This window comes from Etheostoma cragini, chromosome 15 (genome assembly GCF_013103735.1).
Source record: "Etheostoma cragini isolate CJK2018 chromosome 15, CSU_Ecrag_1.0, whole genome shotgun sequence".
Classification (NCBI taxonomy): Eukaryota; Metazoa; Chordata; class Actinopteri; order Perciformes; family Percidae; genus Etheostoma; species Etheostoma cragini.
In genome coordinates, this window is record NC_048421.1 from 7,499,231 (window position 1) to 7,519,772 (window position 20,542).

General features: G+C 40.2%; 1 protein-coding gene across 1 annotated transcript in view; it reads right to left on the reverse strand.

Annotated features, from left to right (window-relative positions):
- The window catches only part of LOC117958148 (trinucleotide repeat-containing gene 6C protein-like), a 36,688-nt gene extending 22,310 nt beyond the window's left edge, over positions 1–14,378 (reverse strand). Inside the window, exons 1-3 of the mRNA XM_034894415.1 lie at positions 14,217–14,378; positions 8,077–8,179; positions 7,028–7,049 (exon numbers count right to left, since the gene is read on the reverse strand). Of these exons, the coding sequence (XP_034750306.1) occupies positions 7,028–7,049; positions 8,077–8,139 (85 nt within the window). The 5' untranslated portion in view covers positions 8,140–8,179; positions 14,217–14,378. The remainder of the gene's footprint in view (positions 1–7,027; positions 7,050–8,076; positions 8,180–14,216) is intronic.
- Positions 14,379–20,542: the final 6,164 nt, after the last annotated feature.

The window sequence follows — 20,542 nt, forward strand, 5'->3', positions numbered from 1 at the left end:
ATAGCATGCTTGCTTGACTGTTTAAGACCTGGAGGTTGGGGGGAGGTTGTCTGGGAAGATAGAGAGTCGAAGGTAGGTGGAAAAAAGGAGAGGGCCCTTATGTCTCTCTTTACAAGAAAAAAAACAGGCAGCATGACCTTGAAGATAAAGGGTTCTTCTGTGTGTGAGGTTTGTAAGTGGAAGACGATAGATACAAACTGTCTATTACCCACAGGAGAACTTTCATAGGTAGACCAGCCAATGTAAGTATAACTTAAAGAAAAGAAGCGGGGTCCTTGGTACTCTGTGAATGGTTTTCAGATTAATTATAAAAATGTGTGTTTATTTTCTCACAGACGGCTTTAGAGATCACAAAAACAATATAATTGTAGGGGGTCTCCAAACATATTCTCTATCTTGTAAGGGGTCATTGGTTAAAAAAATATTGAGAGCCTCTGATTTAAAGTCCCTGTTATAGTCAGTTCAGTCAGATTCCTTGTATGCTGTAAAACAATAACCGCAACAGTTTCACAACAGAAGACTACTGCTTAGCCAGGGATTTTTCTAAACAAAAGGTGCCGTTCATAGGAACTTTGTTAAGCATGTCAACATGACTGAAGTGAGGAGGCATTTTCTTCTTGCTGAAAACATTAAATATTGTGCAGAGATCATGCCATTTAACAACTGATACTGGCACAGCTTCAAATGTGGACCTGAGTAAAAGTGCTTGGGAGATGGATAACTGCCGATTCCAATAATATCAGTACAAGTCTACTTACAGTCTTAATAATAGCACCATGCGGTCTCTGCTTTCCATTCATCAAAGTGGATCACCTTGCTCTTAGAGAGTATACACAGATAGGCATGCAAAAGTTCAGTTTGTTTGTGATAATAAGCTTTCTGTGGCTGAGCTTTTAATCCGCCAAGTTATGGCCTGAATGAAGTTTTTGAACACTAGCCAAGGAACATTCTCTAAACCAGGTTGATGTGCCCGTAGGATGCATGCTTCTATTCAAACAGGCAGGTTGGCTGCCCTCTATAAAACAGTCCATCATTTCAAAGACATGGCAGCAAAGTCAGAAATTCTGTGTGATCGGTGCCACAGAATCAAATTCAACAAAGAAAAACAAATGCAAAGGAATCTGGAGGATGCAGATTTGGTTAAAGGTGCCCTGTCACCAGAGCTGGGTAGTGACGAGTTGCATTTACTCCATTACATTTACTTGATTAAGTTTATTGAAAACATACTTTTAGGAGTAATTGAAATCACTATACTTTTTACGTGAGTAGATTTGTGAAGACAAAAACTGTACTCTCACTCCACTACATTAGGCTACCCATTGTTTTCATACCCCCCTCCCACGCCTCATTTTAATGTTTTATTTTGACAGAGAGAGAGAGAGAGACTTTCGCTAAAGGCCCTACCACATGACTGTGTTTCACCAATCAAACGTCGTTGGGCAGTCTCGTCACGTGACAACACTCAATCTCAGCGGCGGGATGGGTTAGCTTCACAGTGGTAGCAAAACAAAAATGTCAGAATTAACCCTCCGCAATGCAGACACAGACGAGGAGGAACACACCTTGCTTCATGTCTAAAGCATGTTTACCTTAGTAAACGTGCGAAACAGCAGCTACAGTATGTGTGATTAAATGCTTGTGTTAAAAAATAAATCAGATGTTGATTAACAGTTACCCAGTACATGATTATTTTTTTCACCAAGCACTTTTTTACTCTTACTCAAGTAATTATTTGGATGACTACTTTTTACTTGAGTCATATTATTCTGAAGTAACCGTTTTTACTTGCATTTTTTTTCTTCTTTTAAATATGTTAGGTCTATATGTGTTAGTGTTATGTTGTGAATGTGAAAATGAACTGCTACCTCCTCTGTCAGCTCTAGCAACTGAATAGAATAGAAATAGAATAGAAATAAGCAGAGAAATCAGGCCCATTACAAAAGCTGGTCAGGCTGACGTCACAATGCCTGAGTTCATTACTATTTATGAGCTCACCCAGTTGGGCTGGGTAAAGGATACTGATAGCCAGGCTCTCATTGGCTAGCTGTTAGCCAATCAGAGTCATGCACCTTAGATCGTTGAATGTGAAGGAAAACTGGCACATATTGAGCTGAGTCTTCCTGCTGGCTTTCTATACCACGATAGAATGGCTTGAAACAAGGTAACTAAGGCATCTTTTCCACAAACAAATGTCTTAGGACATTACCACAAAGTAAGGAAATACGTGTGGCAGGGCACCTTTAACCACTCTAAATGTAAACCCATACATAGACATGGAAAAATTATATTTCTCTTTGTGTAAAATTGCTCTTTCATCCATGTGTGTGCATCGTGTTTGACAAATTTTCTATGATCAATGCCTTCTCTGTAGCCACTGTATTTCATGTGTATTGTATATCTGGTGTTGCTGCCAAAGTGTCTTATTCTAATTGAAGCAAAAGGGAAACATGGGAATTACTAGATCCTTTTCAGATGTCTATTAAAGAGGAGGCAACAGAAAGAGTGTCAACGAATCATGAGCGAGGAAAGGAGGCGTGTCAATAGGGTTCTCCATCTCTTTCCTCCTGTGGGCTTTAAAATGTGAGCAGCAAGAAGATTAAAGGGCTTAATTAGAAGTGAATAAATATGACAATGTAGTTAAGAGCGAAACCCCTACCTCACTGCATCACATTCAACACAGACAAAATCTATTTAAAAGCACTTGATGTCTGACAGCACAAACTGAAGAGCATAAGACTATATAGTTCGGAACATTTATTAAATTATTATTATTAAATTTCTGAATGGTGCAACATAGTCCCACACCTGAGCTGGATAAATAAAAAACAACACCATGAGAGCCGGATGACAGATTAGAGAAGAGTTGCATGTATGCCCGCTGCTCTCAAAAGACAGGTGGAAGACCGACAGAGAGCTTCCCTGGACTCATCACTCCCCTATCCCTGGCCTTTTGTGCCAACAGCTGCAGGCAGACCAAATTCCACTGTCTGTTATGATTTGGAGGACGTGATGTGTGAAAGAGAGTTGAACGTCCTGTCCCCCTGACCTGGGCGGAAACCGCTGGGCAAACACAATTCACTTAAGAATGATTAAGACTGCAATATTTGCTTCATATAGAAATTGCAAGAGGCTGCAATTGTCACACACATTGTATAATATAAGATACCTGATATATTTGTTTTCTTCAAACTTAGCAATTTCTACATAAAAAAAAGGGATAATAAATTGTCAATTTGTCAAAAATATGTTTTTAGACATTTTTTTTGTATAACCACAGATTTGCCCTGTGCAACCTAACTTCTCAATGCCATAACCAAATATCACAGCTGCCTTAACAGCCAGCTCCAGAATAACTTAAAGTGACATAAACACAAATTTCTGCCCCACTAACCTGCATGTTTCTTAAAAAAAAATATTTGATTGTTCATCATTTATGAGCAATAGACTAACTTAACATCTGTGTGGCACTTCAGATTGCACTGTGCCCTAAAAAGATATTTAACAACAAAAAGCTCATATGCACAATAAACAGCGTAACACTACACAACTGCAAAATCCAGTCGTTACCCCTGTTGCTCTTTAAAATGTGGTTTATCCTCGCCATTGCTGCATCCATTTAAGCTGTGCTCATAAGACATACGTAGTAGAGGCGGTGACAATGTCAAGTGGCACACTGGCATGAATTCCCCCCTGATCACACCACAATTTATGACTCTCCAACACAAAGTGCTGGGCGTAATTAAGTGAATGTGAAAAGGCAAATTAATCTGTTATGAAATTACTACCGTGACACTGCTTTATAATAATGTTATCTACTATTCCGCATGTAAATGTGTGCTTTGAGACGTATGTATGTTGTGCCCTATCTTATAGGTATGTGAACGCACAGCATGAACAGAAACAAAATAGCTAATTAACCCTTAGAAATTAACTCTAGTACAGCTTGTTGGTGGCTAAATGCCTCTGCTGTGACATATGATACGTAGCTGTGAAGGGGCCAATAATTATTACTGTTACACTCGTCTGGTACTTTCTTGAAGATGGCTGGCCAGTGCCAGAGAAATAAAATTCTTCGACAGGAAGTCACGCTGGCTTTTACTATGCCTTATGTGTTTATTTATCTGCTCTGCTGATACAAACAGCGCACAAAGAAATTAACTGATTTTGTGTTCAGACTGCTACTTGACCTCTTTTTATGAATAATGATGAACACAAAGAAAAGAGGATGAGAAAGAGGATATTTCATGCTTCTATTACATGCGGGGAAGGTTACTATCTGGTCACTATGTTTCACTTACTTCTAATGAAGAAGTGCCAAAAAACAAAGACTAGAACATAAGTTCAACACGCTGTTAAAATGGTTGCCAAATCAGGCAATTTTGGTCTTGCTGACTAGTTCTCACGAGGGGGTTCAACAGACATCTTTCACACCATCACAAAAGAACCGTACTAACCAGGCAAATGCACCAGGTTAGGTGTGAAAGCACCATCATAGGTATTCAAACAGAAACAGGTATTTGGAGATGAATGTGCTACTTTTGCAAATTAAATTCATAAGATTCTCAGTGTGGGTTAGTGTGGCAGAGGGGTCTGTGTAGTATTTGTGAGTAGCAATGGAAAAACCAAATGAGTAAAACCATATGTGTGTGTTTGCACAAGCACACCATGCACATATGCTTGTCTATCATATGAGGGGACTGGTAGAGTGACAGTGAGTGCCTGTGTGTATGTATGAGAAGTGAGCCAGTAGACGTTTTCTTCAAATGGCCCCCTCAGCTGTGCCGGCAAACAGGAAACTGACATGCATTCTCGGTTTCACATGGCTCCGTCTGTTTCTTTTGCTCTCGCATGCCCTTTTCCAGCTCTCTCAAATCAACCAAAGGCACTGTGTTTTAGCAGCTGTCACTCTACACTTTGCACAAATGGAACTACAACAATTAATTTCATCCCTTTGCTTACAGCCCACTTTCTTCTGCTCTTTCCTGCTGGTCCCAGAGTGGGCCTCTCTTCATAACTAGACAGGAGGTGGTGTAGTGTTACTATGGTGCTTGTGGTCTTCCTGGAGATCTCCTGTATATAGATGCCTGTTTATTCAGCCTACACGCTAGCCTTGTTTTTCTAATTAGCTCCTAGTGTACTCTTCATTATTATCAGATACAATGTGCCTCTCTTTGTTGATAAATCACTCAAAATGTGTTTGTTTTTTTGTTTTGTTTTTTAATTTTATTGTTTTATGGTGAATTAGCCACTATATTACTAAACAATACACAATATCTTTAAATATTTTTTAAATCTGAAATGAGCTCTAGATTTTAGGATGTTTCTCTGTATCTCTGAAATGTATTTGTGGTGAAACAATAACAGAGAATTCTTTTCAATTGAATCTACTGATTGATAAGTTGAAAAGAATTAATACAATTTAAAGATTTATTCTCAAGTATGATTTATTTAGTCAAAAAACTAACCAAAGCGTCATCATCACATGGCCAAAGAGGATTTATGTGAGCATATCGGATAGCACATATACAGTATGCTAAAAAGTCATATGTGACATTTAAAGGGGTGACAATCGCAGTAAAATGATGCCACAGCATGTTGCTGTTAAGAGCAGCAGTTATGAAAATATTGTGCAAATCACAGCCTAGTACACACACACACACACACACACACACACACACACACACACACACACACACACACACACACACACACACACACACACACACACACACACACACACACACACACACACACACACACACACACACACACACACACACACACACACACACACACACACACACACACAGGTCAAATTGCGGATGCTGTGAAACAACACAAAAGACAAAGAGAATAGTAACCCAGCCAACCCAGATCACATTCATTAATGCAGCAAACTGAAGGGTTATAAGTGACTCAGGAAAGAGGAATAAGGGGTTGGAGCCCCCCCCTCCCCAGCCTCAATAACTCATCCTTCTGGGAGAAAGTAGGTGGTCAAGGCACTGCCCTTGACGATAGAAAGTTTACAGTTCTATGAACCATAAGAAGACAACTTACTTCTTTCTACTGACCTAAATTCACCCAAACACATTTGTCTGAACACAGCTTTGGGCACAAAGACACTAACACTGTAATTAGGGGTCATTCTCTTGCTGCCAAAGTCTGCCAGAAGTTCTAATCAGATTTCACCCTGCCCATCCCTTGCAAGACATTAAGTCCCTCTCCCATCTGTCGGCTCATCTCAAACAGGAGATCTGCTCCTGGGCTGACGAACTGTCCAACAATGTCTACTCGCCTCTCTCTGGTCATTAAGAGCACTGGCTTAGGGAGACAAAGTAAAGAGTGGGTCTGCAACTGCCACAGTGCAGGAGTTCAAAACCTGCAAGCTAAGGACACTTTTCCCTTCAGAAGTTACCTTTCAATCAACAAGTCTTTTTTACATTTCCTTATGTTTTCTTACTCTTATGAGATTTCTCCTCAACTCTTACCTCCTAGGCATGCCTGATTAGCCCACAAGAAGGCCCAAGGAGCAGCTGCACCATCCCTATGCTCCTTATTAGTCTTGTATGGGCACCTGGCCTCCATTTTGGCTCAGGTAGTATGGACCACCTGGCTGCTGCTCATGTTTTTAGTTAAAGATGTTTGAATATAATAAAAGCTAATGCTTCATTTTCAAATTACACAGCAGTGAACAGAGAGCAAATTGAGGCTCTGAGGCAAAAAAAGCAATCCTGCACAAGAGTTATCCATCTAATTAGGAGGATACACAATTTAACACACCCACACAATAAGTCTCCCTACTGTTTGAAAAACTTGTATCACAAACTCATTGCAGGGATCATGGCAGACAAACCTGGCAAAATGTTGCCCGCACAGAGAAACTGTGTTATCACATGTGCAGCATGATTCACATTTGCGGGCAATTAAAAAAGTAAGGTAAGTAAATTACATTTGAGCTAACTATTTTATATGTGTGGCAGAATGCACTAAATAAATAAAGTTTATTCAATAAGTTACAAGAACTCACCTTTGGTTATCTGTTCTGTGGCCTGAAAAAGAGAAAAAAACTAATTAGCAATAAAATTAAGACTCAGAATAACTTTTAATTGAGCAACCATCTTTTATAAGTATGCCACTTTTATTAAATTGAAATCATTTGAGTTGTCTTTGCCTCTTCAGTGTTTGTTTTGTGATTTTTAATTTTTTTTAACTAATTTGTTTTGCTATCTTGGCGTTGTAAGGCTGCCATGCATCACCCAGGTGGGTGCTACACATTGGTGATGGTAGAGAGTAGTCCCCCCAAAGCGTTTTGATTGTCCATGGTAAAGTGCTATATAAATGTAATTAATTATTATTAATTATGACAGGGTTGGAGCAACTAGCCATGGCACTTGGAACAAAGTGTCCAGGGGCTGGTTCTGCTCATCTAATGAAATGCTAAAAAGGTTCATGTTCATTCGTGCTGCTTGAGGTGGGAAGTGGGTTCATTACTCTTGTGGCTGGAGTGGGAGTAAAATAGTACATACAATACAATAATACAAATGCATTAAGAAAAAAACATTTTTTCACCCATACTGACAAGAAGGATCAAGGATACATGACATGCATTACAGCAGGTAAACACTGAAAACAGATGACCCACTAAAGGAACAAGTGAAGAGAAGGGGTAAAGGTGGGGGGCTGCAGGGTAAATACTATAATATTAAAGTTAATGCTCCCAGTGGAAACACACATGACAAATTGCATGTGCTCAATATGCTTGTGATCAATGTTCTGTAACTTCAGCAAAAACACCTGAGCACACTAGAGACCTGAGCTTTGTTGTGCACCACCACACATTTTAAATAATACAAAAGATTTTTACCCTCAACAGCTTTGTCTGAGATTTGTTGAGAAAAAAAGGAAGTGGAAGCATTTCTTTTCATTGCTGGGGGATGTTGGCCATGCATGAACTCGCACTAAATGGGGGCTTATAGTATCTTACCATGTTGGTTTTGATAAAATGTTAGACAGAGGCAATTCAAGCTAAAAGACAAGTTCATTTGTTTCAAATGAGAGGGTCAGCCACAGGCTTACCCTTTTCTGAGCAGCTTCTTTCTTTTTCTTCTCTTCTTGCTTTTTCTTTTTCTTATCTTCCATCAAATGGTTCTCTTCTTGTGTTTTTTGCTTCTTCTCACAGCTTAAAATACAAAAAGAGAGAGAGAGAGAGAGAGAGAGAGAGAAATGAACATTGGTTTTATCCCAGTCACCAACTGAGAAATGGCATGTGAACACCTGCAAAACTGATTTATTTGCAATTACTACGCTGGATATTCAATTGTTGCTCTCTTAGGTAAAATCAGTGTTGTCAATGGCTACTGTTTTAACAGTTGTGGCCAATGAGATGAGGCCCCCCTTCTTCGGACAACTATATAGGCAGACCATAGAAAAACAATACATTATACACCCAGTATTCTGGGTTGTAGACAACTTTATGCCCACCATTCATGTGGACAAAGTATCAACACTGACCTGGTAATAGCTTACACCTTCTCTATCCAGTCCTGAGACGAAAAATGTGTCCACAACAGACACACACCACTCTAGCTGAAAACCACCTAACAATGCCCTGTAATTGCATGTGCAAGTGCATCCAGCTGAGAGCTTTATCTATCGTAATCCTCTACTAAAAAAACAACAACTAATAAATAAAAGCTGGAAGCTGTTTTTTTTTAAAGGACTGACAGAAGAGGCACTAGCCTGGAAAAATACATACATTGGAATCAAGTTCCTTGAACCTTAAATGAAAAATTAAAACCATCAGCCTTTACTCCTGCCATGCCTATGCTGCTGCAGGCAACAGCGGTGTGTGCCATTGCCTAGCAACAAGCGCTCCCCGAGGCCCTGGTGAGCAGTCAGGTGGAGACAGACAGCGCCCTTAAGCTCGGGGCTGAAATCTGTTTGATTGTTGATGTTCAATAATGGCATTGGGAATACAAGAGGAAGGTTGAACTTGGACAAGCATCAAAAAGTAAAGCACAAATCTGAGATTATAATTGAGAAATTGAGTTAGGGCTTGGAGCCTGAGAGTAAGGGTTTGAATATCCAAAAACAAACTAAACAAACATAAGAAAAGTATTTTCTTTTCCCTGTCTTAACTGTTCTTTCTTGATCATGATCGCAAATGTAATATGTTCAACCAAGAACATTTATAAAATGTTAGAAACCACCAACTGGGGTGATAAGAGAATTCAACCAAGCAGCACTAATTTAGCTTTGTTGTGATGAACCATTGTTTGTTTGTTTTCGGACAATGATGCAGTTGGAAACAGTAATTCACTGTTGTTTTCTCTATGGCTGAAAGGAGCTACTATGAATATTATGAAAAGGTATGAGAGGATAAAATACAAAGGGTTGTGACTGGTTGAAAATTTGTAGGCAACATGTGTCAGTGCAGTGAAGTTTCCTCCATCCTTATACGTGAATATGTCAGGCAGTATTGATGTATTGTTATTAGACCCTGTAAGTAATAGTTTTACACTTGTAAGGTTTAGGTTTAGAATTGTAACGGAGCATATATTTACTGCATATTAAAGTTCATTCTGCTACTACATTTGTAAGTGAATTGAAGGTTTACCATAATGTGTGATTAATTCTTGATTTCTTGTATCATGACCTACCTAAACTGTTTAGTTTGGGGACACATTTTTCCAATCTGATGTTGCAGCTGCTGCCGCCACCACCTGCTCCCAGAGGCCACGCTCACCTCTGCTCTCAGACTGTGCGACGAGCAAACAGGTGACAAAAGGATCCCGATGGAGAAGCCTCCTGTTAGCAAAGATTGGACCCCACAATATGTCTTTATATTGTTTTTAACGCTGACGTTACATGTGGAGAAACTTTCAGTAAGTAAGGATCTAACTAAAGAACTCCTATTATTCAATTTGTTTGAGGGAAACCAGTGCATTCTGGTTTCTGAGTACATTGTGCTACACTGTTAGAAAGTGTGTCTTTGCATTGCATCATTTCAAATGGCCAATCAGTGATGTGCAAGAAAGACCTAAACAACTGAATAATTAAATAGGCAACTGGAAACCACCCACAAAACCTATGCAAGTGCATCTCTAAATGACAATGTTGAAGATTAAATGTACCCAGCTATTGGCTATATCAAAACATGTCAAATGCTTTGACATATTTTGTTAGACATACATTACTTTAGATGTGATTTACTTGGTGTCAAAACAACCCTGGCTGCTGAATTAACTGGATATCAATTGGAGTTCAGCTCAAAAACAAAGTCATCTAGTAGTGTTAGCAAATCCCCAAAAACAATCAACCTAACTGCAAAAACAACCAAATAAAAGGTAAGTTATTTAAGCATGAATAAATGAACTAAATATCTGCCCAGCATTTTCATGTTTTCACTTCAATGACTAATACAAACTTTAACAAAATAGAAAATGCTATCAGTATTTACTTTCAAAAACTGTAAGCAGGAGCTGAAAACTTCTTTCAGCCAATACTGCAGCACTCACTCACACAGGTCTGACGGTTTAAAAGAGCAGCACAGCAATGAAAAGACGCTGCATGACAGAGTGTCTTCATAACTGGACTGTTGACCAGCTTGCATGCATGAGATTAGGATGTTGACACACCGCCCCCATACTCCTATCTACCAATTCACATCATACACACTTATTTTTACCCTCAAGAGGCTGGATACGGAACCTGCTGATGCAACTGCCATGCTAAATATAGCGGGTGCTGCTCCTTTCAAAGGCATCAGTGTGGGGCTTGTGTCATGTAGGATCAGAGGATAAGAGCGATGCTCCAGTTAATGTGAGCGGCTGTCGGCCTCCGACCCACATGCGGAGAGTGAGTGCCGAGCAAAGCGTCAAAATTATTTCAGTTTAGGAAATATTGGGTCCCCTGAGCAGGATAGAGAGTCTCTTTCAATGAGAGCAGCCGTGTCATTTCCAAACATCTGCCTGGCTTGGACAGATGTGTGTCCCTTGGACTCTGTGTTGGCTGATGGTGAGAATGCAGTAATGGCACTTCCTGCCCATTTGGAAGCTGCAGCATCTCTATAAATGTAATGACACTATGTGAATAGACATAACTTTAATTAACCTACTATTTAAAATTATACAGACTCCCCCTATAGATAACTTTTGTAATTGTAAAGAAAGGAAATTCCGAGGAGCCCTTTTTATCAAATGCTGATAAGAACATTGATAATGATAACATAAAGGCCATTCTATAAATAAACCAAATCACACAGAGGAGGCAGCAAGACTGCAGTATTCATTTGATGTTTACTCGTAGCAGCGGGCTGTGCTACATCACGAGCAGCCGTTTGTAGCGAGAAAGCACAGCTCGCATGGATATGAAGGAGGTAGGTCAATGAGCTCAGCTCTGTTGTGGAATTACACCCTCCTGTCAGAAGAACAGGATTAAAGCTTGGTGTCCCTCTTAAAACCAGACACTCATTTTGCTGACAAAGGAAGTCAAAAGGAAAAGAAAAAACACTGTCAGACTAGGGAGGGACAAAGGAAAGACAATACAAGCAAGCGTAAAATTGTTCGAAAATTGAGGAGTCCGAGAAGGAAGAAGAGTTGATGATCGCAAGGTGAATTGTGGACATGTAAATGCCGAGCTGCCCCACTTCGGAGCATTAAAGACGAGGGGGCAACGATTGATGGGGCTGGTTTGTGTGTATATGTGAGAGATGGGGGAAGGGGTGCTAGACGGCAGTCGCTGGGCACAGAGCCAGGAATGCCATCGCTGCAAGCTAAACAAGAGCACGGCGAGCCCCTGGGAGAACGCTCGCTAGCAACCACAGCAGCAGCCACCACAGCTATGGCAGAATGTGCAGCTCCCTCTGCAATCGCACTTGAGGGCAACACAGCTTTTTACTACGAAAATATCTTATATGCCATAGTGTTCAGCAGGTTTTCAAACGTACAACCTCAAAAAACACACCACAAAACAAAAAACATAACGAAAAGTAAAAGACCAAATTGGTGAGTATTACCTTTCAAATAATGTGACGATTTAAAAACTGCTGGGTACGCACTAACAAAGTCCTTGTGCTCTGCAAAGAGGATTGCACTCTCTAAAGTACTTGGAGCTATTCTCAGTGTGGTCATGTTAATGCTTTCTGACCTGAGCTAACGACAGAAAAAAAGAAACTTATGCTGTACTGCTGGCACTCTGAACAGGCCTTAAAATAACTTGTATGGACACAATCCAAAAGCACTGCCTCCAGTCCCAATGTCAGTTGTCTGCTCCAAAAGTAATGGGAACTCTTTCACAAGCCCAGTTGACAATGTATTGGTCCAGGTCAGAAAAAACACAGAATCTCTCTAACAAATGTCTTTTTAAACCTCAAATCATGTTGCTTTCTTGCAATTACCACATCCTCTTAAAAAAAAGCCTCTGTGTGGAGTAGTAGCCTGTGCTGTATGAAAGGGAGATCTCACGTAAATGAGCAGCAGCGAGACCAATAGTGTGCTGCAGATTTTTATTTTTAGAAATGATGATTAGGAAAATGCTTTAAAGTAGCATTTATCTAAAAAAAATACTAGTAGGTGTCTGAACAAAACAAAATCATAGGTGCACTGTTAACAGCCGTAAAGAACTAGGCCTAATCTGTACACAAATATAGCAACTACCTGGCCAGCATTCAAAAACAAACACAGAATGAATGAAACTAGCATTCAAGCAAACTTGCTTTAAAAAATGATCTAAACTAAACTCAGAAACATATTTCTTTGACAGCAATAAACTGTTTTTTTTCTGCATAATGAAAACTCATCATTTCCACTGAGGACTCCAGCTAAGCATCCCATCACTGACACCAAACAACCCGCCAAACCAAATGAAACAATCTGGCAAAATGCCCCTCGTCCCTCTAGTCCAGCACTAAGCAAAAAGCCATCAAGAGTTTTGAACTGAAAGTGAGGCTATGACCTAAGCCTTATGGTTATCTCCATATTTAGTGGCCTGTTTTTGTTATAAAGCCCCCTTTGGTGCCTCTCTGTGAATACACACTGCCTCTTTCAGAGGCTGGGGGGCTGACTGGGGCCCCTGACCCGGCAGGGAAAGCAAAGGCACCAGCCCCCTCTCCTTTACTGCCACCATCTCTTCATCCCTTGCCAGGTCCAGACCCAAATTAGTGACTAACACATTAGTAAAACCAGCGGGCCTCAAAGCTTACGTCAGCTTTACATCAGGGAGCTGGCATTCCCAGTCTGTACAAAGTCTGCTTTCTCCTTTAGGAGAGTGTGTCACTGAAGCTGCTGAAGCAGGAGCTACAACAGGAGGCGGGCAATTATGTTGTCTCTGTATGTTGAAGGGAATACAGGAAGCAATGCATATGCATCATAATTCAAGGTTTGCTTTTGATGCTAAGACTATGGACTAACAAGATAGATTTCCAATACATGCAGTTTATAAAATGTTACACTGTTTCAATTTCAACAACAATCCCAAGGTTATGACAAGGCAACGGAAGGCTTTGGTGAGACAGTGGTCTCTAATCTCAACATTTGTATTTTCTGCATATAAAGTAGCCAGTGCAACATTTATTTCAAAGTTAAGGATAGCAAACTACTACCTATTCAACAAGAGAATGGCTGATAATGATGCACGATAAACTAATATTCTTAGCAAAATATACTGAAACACAAGCCATATGTGGACAACAGCAAAGAAGGTCAGCTTGCTAATCCGTTTACTGCCTGTCAGGTGATGCATGTTAGATACATCTCACTCTGCAGCAAGGAGCATGTTATGTGAGAATGAGCTGCAAAAATATCCATGTCAACTCTACTCCTACACACTAGTGCAACAGCCAACCAAACGTCTGCCAAGCTAGTACAAATACTTAACAAGCAATAACACAGGGTGCCCTTGAATCATTAGAACTGTAAAGCAACTGTGCTGGTAAGGCCAATCAGCCCAGGCGACCACTGAAATGAAACCTACAAAATCCGTGCTAAGATACCTAACTAACTCATGCACTGACTGAAAATAAGGACCCTTCTGCCACAGACAACTGCGATAACGACTCGCAGCGAAGAAAACATTGATGTCAAAGTGGGTTGAGCTGAAATATTTTCATTCCCTTTCCTGCTAGCATATTTAACTTTAAAATTACGCATATTTCCGAAAGTGGACAACAACAAGGTGCAAATATGTCGTGCTAGGCGCCCAAAGGGATTAAAGCCTACCATGAAGCGTTCAGGAGGTTCTCGTTGGCGGCGGAGCCTCTGCAGCCATTTTGTAGTAACTGACCGGAGCTCGAGCTCGAGACGGTTGAATCGGTGGTAACGGGGGGAGGGGGGAGGAGCTTCACTTTGCCACGTGACCTTCAATAACAAAACAAACTGGTCCCACTTCTCACTGCTCCACCCCCGGCGTTTCCATGACAACTGCAGCCCCTCCATCACTCCCCTCTCTGCACTGATGCAGCTGTGTGGCTACGTGCATTCCCCTTCATTACGATATAGGCCTACAGCTAAAGAAGAAAGTAAGCAAGTCAGCGAACTACGTGTGTAAAGTGTTTTTTCCACAGGAATGAATACAATATATAACAGCATTTACGCCTGCAGTTCATGCCACCTGGAACCTGTGCTATGTTTTTACACCAATAGAGGGCACAATTTCTACTATGAACTATAAACTTACTCCACAATATGCTGCTGCAGTGGTGTCATTTTTTAAATATCTGACACATATGGGTTAGGAGTGACACCAAATCAGGGGTGGAAAGTAACGAAGTAGCCGATATTTTACTTACATACGCTACTTTATGTACACATCTGAGGTGCTTCCATTTTGTGCAACTTTTATGAACATCTTTCTCTACATTTCAGAGGTAAACATTGAACTTTTGACTCCACGCTGATTTTCTACAACAACAAAAAAAACACAATACCTTATTAAAGATATTTACGAAATTTGTTTTACTTGTGACCCATTACAAAAAAACATTGTACTTGGGGAATTTTCAAAATTCATACATGTTATGGTCTAAGACGTATTCGTAATATGATTAAACATGAACAACTCTCTCCTTTATCCCAAAACTGGAGTGCTACAACTCAAATTTGTAATACTATTTATAACCAGACATACTGTATATCATATGCAGGATACCCTTTGAGGCAAGTTTGTGATTTTGGGCTTCACAAATGAAATTGACTGGACTCGACATGACCACAAACTCCAAACTAACTCACATAAGTAAGGACAAAGAGTCGTATACTCCACAGATTGAAAAGCCCCTTGAGGCAAGTGTGTGATTTGAGATATTGGGCTATATAAATACAATGTACTTGACTGCTTTACAGACAGGCAAGGTATTTGAGAGCAATGACATTTGTGTGGATTTGTGTGGATTCCAAACGGGCAACCTCTACTGGTTGTAAAGCTTTATCTCACCAATTGCATTTGAGGTAGATGCCACTTTACTTAGATATCAGAAGATTGGGCTGCATTTAAGTGCAATAGTATAACCATTTACATGCTTATGCATGGACTGATGTACCAAACGGTGGCTTGTAACCTAACCACCTAACCACCAACTTCAGACATATATTTTCCCAATACACTGGAGGTGAAACTAGTCACTTCCACAAGTCAATATTTTGGCCACTTCAGAATGAGAAATTCCCTCCGTGCACGGCTCAGTGGAAACTTTATCCCCACCATTGAACTGAAGTGAAACAAATAGGATTGGAGTGTGTGCCGGGCCAATGTGTCACCACTCAATGAGCCAAATGGAGCAAAATAAAACCCCTCATTAGCAGACATGGAAGTCCACTCTAAAAAAGACTCCAGTGGCATCTGATAGGGAAATGAATCTAGAAACATCAAATGGTGAACACCTACATGAAATCACTATGAATCTGATTACAAAGCAGGGTGATCTCCACCGTGTGCTTGCAATTAGACAACCATCTGTACTCGCTGTTGCGGACATATGGATTATGGTGTCACCCACATCTGGATAATCAAAGGGGTATGTATTACAGTGACGATGGCAAAACACAGTTATTCATTCAACAAGATGATGGAGGGCAAGGAGAGAAGTGTGTGGAGAGGAGAGGAGGGGAGGGGAGGGAAGGCACTAATTATGCACCATGGTAATGTAAATGTAAATGTAAATGTGCTGTATTTATATAGCGCTTTTCCAGTCTTAACAACTGCTCAAAGCGCTTTTACATCTACAGGAAACATTCACCATTCACACACATTCATACACTGTGGCCGGGGCTGCCGTACAAGGTCCCACCTGCTCATCAGATAAACATTCACACACATTCACACTCCGATGCGCAGCACCGGGGGCAACTCGGGGTTCAGTGTCTTGCCCAAGGACACTTCGACAATGACTGCAGGGGCGGGGATCGAACCACCAACCTTCCGATTGGCAGGCAACCGCTCTACCACTGAGCCACAGCCGCCCACGATGGCGATGTCCGATAGAATATCGAAATAATCTTTTAACTTTGAGTGTAAGAGTGTGTGTGTGTGTGTGTGTGTGTGTGTTTGTGTCTATGTGTGATATTTCCATGGTGACCACATTCTGAGTGATACCAACTTCTCGTTGTTCAATTTTAGCGATTTGAAGATCTAAACAGGTTGAGGTTGAGCTGAGGTTCTGTTTCATATTTGACTTATTGTATAGTGAATGCCCAGAAATGGGTTGAGTGGCTTGCCCAAGGTTTATTTAGGAAATATTCCTGCTGTAGAGACTCAACTATAACCAGAGTGTAGCCTGTCTGCAAATTCCGCTTGTTGTGTGATTCAGTGAACTATACATAATATTGATGTTGTCTCTGTTTTCTCTGTTGCTGTTTAACTGAGCTTGCCATGCTACACTGAAAACAGATACAAGGGTTTTGCGGCCGTTAAAGTGAAGTGGACCGTGACCTCTTTGGTCTGGGTATGATCATTTCATGTGAAGGAGAAGAAATGAAAGACAGATGGTTCCCTGGTAGCTCTACTTCACTGTATTTGGGTAATAAATAGAATATTTTTTTGTGCCCCTGAACAACTAGATTTAGGCCAAGTGGGCATATTAAATCTGAGAAAGAAAGTAGCCTATTGTTTGCAGCTACAATTCAGGTTTTAGTTTACATCTTGTTGCTCCATTTTCAATATTAACTTGTTAACCAGTTCACAAAAATAAACACATGTAAATGCATTTACTTTCACTGTTTTGTCTTATTTAATGTAGCTAGTATGGCTGAATAAATGGTTTCTAGTCCACCTTCATTTCAACACAATTGATTTGAATTGATAGTTGTAGAGCTACCATAGGCACCCTTGGGCATGTTCATGTCTGACTGTTGTTTATGAATGAAAGGTTTACCAAAGAAAGAAAAAGAGCAAGACCCTGGAGTGTCAATTAACGCACAGATCTCTGTATTCTGTATATTTGTAATGGGATTTTCTGATTCAAATACAGCACCTAAAAGTGTGTGTGTGTGTGTGTTTGTGTGTAAGACAGTCTGTGAAAAGTTATTGAAGAGAAGAAAATCTGGCTTTGCTGTCTCCACTGTATGCGTCATCAGCATTGATCAGTGTACGCAGCCAATCGATGTAAATCTAAGAAATTCAATTGTGACCCTGGCCAACTGACCTGTTTGTCAGAGGGTAAAAGTTCAATGATCAGATTGTTACTATATCAACCTGACCCTGTAAGAGGGCAGGTCTGGGACATCACCCAGGAGCAGAAAGGCCTTTGTATTGATTGAGGTAAGGATTGGAAACGCAATTTATGAAAGGTGGGTACACATGCCGTCTCAATATGCTCTTGTTTAACAGTAAATTAAGTCTAACATTGAAATAATATGCATATTTTTTATTATGTTTTATTGCATAAATTAAAATAATCTAATATAACATACAACGATACAACATTCACAGGGGCCATTTTTCTAAATTAGGAGTACTTTAACGTTTAATACTTTGAGCACACTTTTGCTGATATTACATTCTCTACTTACTGTAGGTGAAATTTGTAATGCTTTTACTATTTCCATATTGCAGTGTTGCTAATTTCATTTGCGTAAAGGATCTAAAATGTTCTGTGTCCCTTTGAGAAGGACAAGTTGGTATTGATAAAGGAGTAATGTGTATTTAAAGCTATACGTGATGAGTAAAATGTGCACTGCTCTTGAAGCAAATAAAACCCATTAACGTATGCAAAAGATTGCCAGGTGTGTGCAATACATTCACTTTACAGATGAAGATAATATTTCTACACAGCATAGGCCTACCAACCTCCTCCCCTTTGCCTGTATTGGTGCATTATTCCAACATTAGAGCAGTCATCTGAAAACCACGGGAGACTGCAAGCTAAATCTGATGTTTAAAGTGTAGTGAGACAGCAGGTGACAGTATAGTTGCCTGAAAAATGCCCATCACATTGCTTACATTAGTGTCAGTCTTCTGTAAACTGGAGGAAGCCCTACAGCAGGGGTCATCAACTATATCTGTCAGAGGGCCAGAATTTTACCAGACAGTCTCCTTCGGGGTCGGACCCTTAAATAAAAATTAAATAAAAAATCAATTTTGGTATAACATTATGATTGATGTTTATTGTTAATACTTTTTCCATTTCATTACAAAACTGAAGGCCTTTATGAGTCAGGTTCCTATCACCTATACCAGAGACAACCACCAGGGGTGATAGATATTTTGCCTCAACTCAATTAAGTCAATTTTACTTATAGAGCACTTGAAAAACCGAGGAAGTGACAGGAAAGGGTCTCTTAACAGAGGTAAAATGGCACTCTCAAAGGCTATGAAATGCAAAGTTTATATTGAAAACAGGTCCTTCAATGATGAAGGACAAGAATAAAATCTGCGCCGTCACCACCACACTGAGTACTGAGAAGAGACTCAGTTGTTGCTGCTTTAAGTTGCTTTAATAGTGTAGAATAGGCCTACATATTTTCTCTTTGATCCTCACAATTTTGGAATCCAGTTGCAGGGCCGGATCGAACGGCTTGGCGGGCCGCATTCGGCCCGCGGGCCGCCAGTTGATGATCACTGCCCTACAGTATGGATCGGATGTGATGCAGGACTGCTTTCTCATGGATTGTTATTCAGTATTTGTGCAGTAAGAAAAGAAAAGAAAAGCATGCAAGAAAAAAATCTTGACTTGGCATCCAAACCTGTTCATCCCAAATTTGTTGAGAAACAGGTTTAACTTGTACATTATTTTATGTGTTACTTCTATCTATACATTGGCCTGTAGTCCACGCAAGATAGGCAAGAATGAAACCACAAGTGTTAGAGTGATCTAATGCCTGTGTTTTTTCTTAGAATGAGTGGCAAAATAGAAGATGTTGTTGTCAGGAGGTGCAGCTGAGGCAAAGACATGGAAAGTGATAATCCACTATGTTTATTTGGAAAGACATTACAAGTAAGAAAATATATATTTATCATGCTCTAGAGCCATAGAACTATTGATGTATTTCACACGTAAATCATCAATCAACAAAAACAAACATTCTTGGTGAGCAGTGATTCCACCAAACCTTCTTCAGACAAACAGATCAATTTTCTCTCTTTCACCGTCATTTTAATGCCTCTGTTACTGATGTTTGAGATTCAAATGAGAAAAGACTGTGCAATTAAGTATGAGTGATACATCATCATACTTCAATTCAGATATTGTTCGATAAGGGAGAGATAAGTGATGGTGCTTTGCAGCTAATCAGACGTAAGCTGTGTGGGTGGGCATCAGCCCCCAATATGACGTTTGCAGAGCAGCAGACACCACAAACAATTAAGCATTGGAAATCAATTTCCCATTTTAATGCTTTTTTATGTTTTGTTGTTTCACAAGATTTTCCCCTTCTTTTTCTGTCATGACCAACATTGCAATCTTCTTGTGTATACTCAGCAAAGCACAAACACAGATGGATACACACAAATATGGAGCACATCTCTACCACGGAAAGATAACGGAGAGATGACACAGTAACATGCTGAGAAAACTTGGCAGTTTGTCATTCTTCAAAGTCAGCAAAGGCTACACCTGCCAAGGTTACTCTGCCACAAACAGCTACGATTGTTTCTATTTTCATTTAAGATGAGATTAAAGTCCTTGGGGGCAGAGCTATCCATATATTGTAACCTAATGAGTCTCTTCTAGTGAGCATATAGGTACTTGGGCCAACAATGGCCACAGTCAATATTTGTTTGCCACTCATGATCACATAAAGCATCAAGTGGTATAAAGAGACTGGGCACGGAGAATGAGGGAAGTAGAAGGGAAGACCAGTCTTTCACCAGACACAAACAAAGTGCATGTATTGCAAAACCATAACATCTTCACCAATAATTTCAGTTAGCAAAAGCATCACACAGAATACAACATCTCTGTAAGCCGAGCAGATCAACACAGTCAAGAAACAATGACGTGTATACACTGCATATCTTCAGATGGTGCTTCACTGCTATTGGGAGCAGAGAAGTGTTGGGTGGAATACAACTGCAATAGAAATAGTTGCACAATCATGCATGCACGCATGCA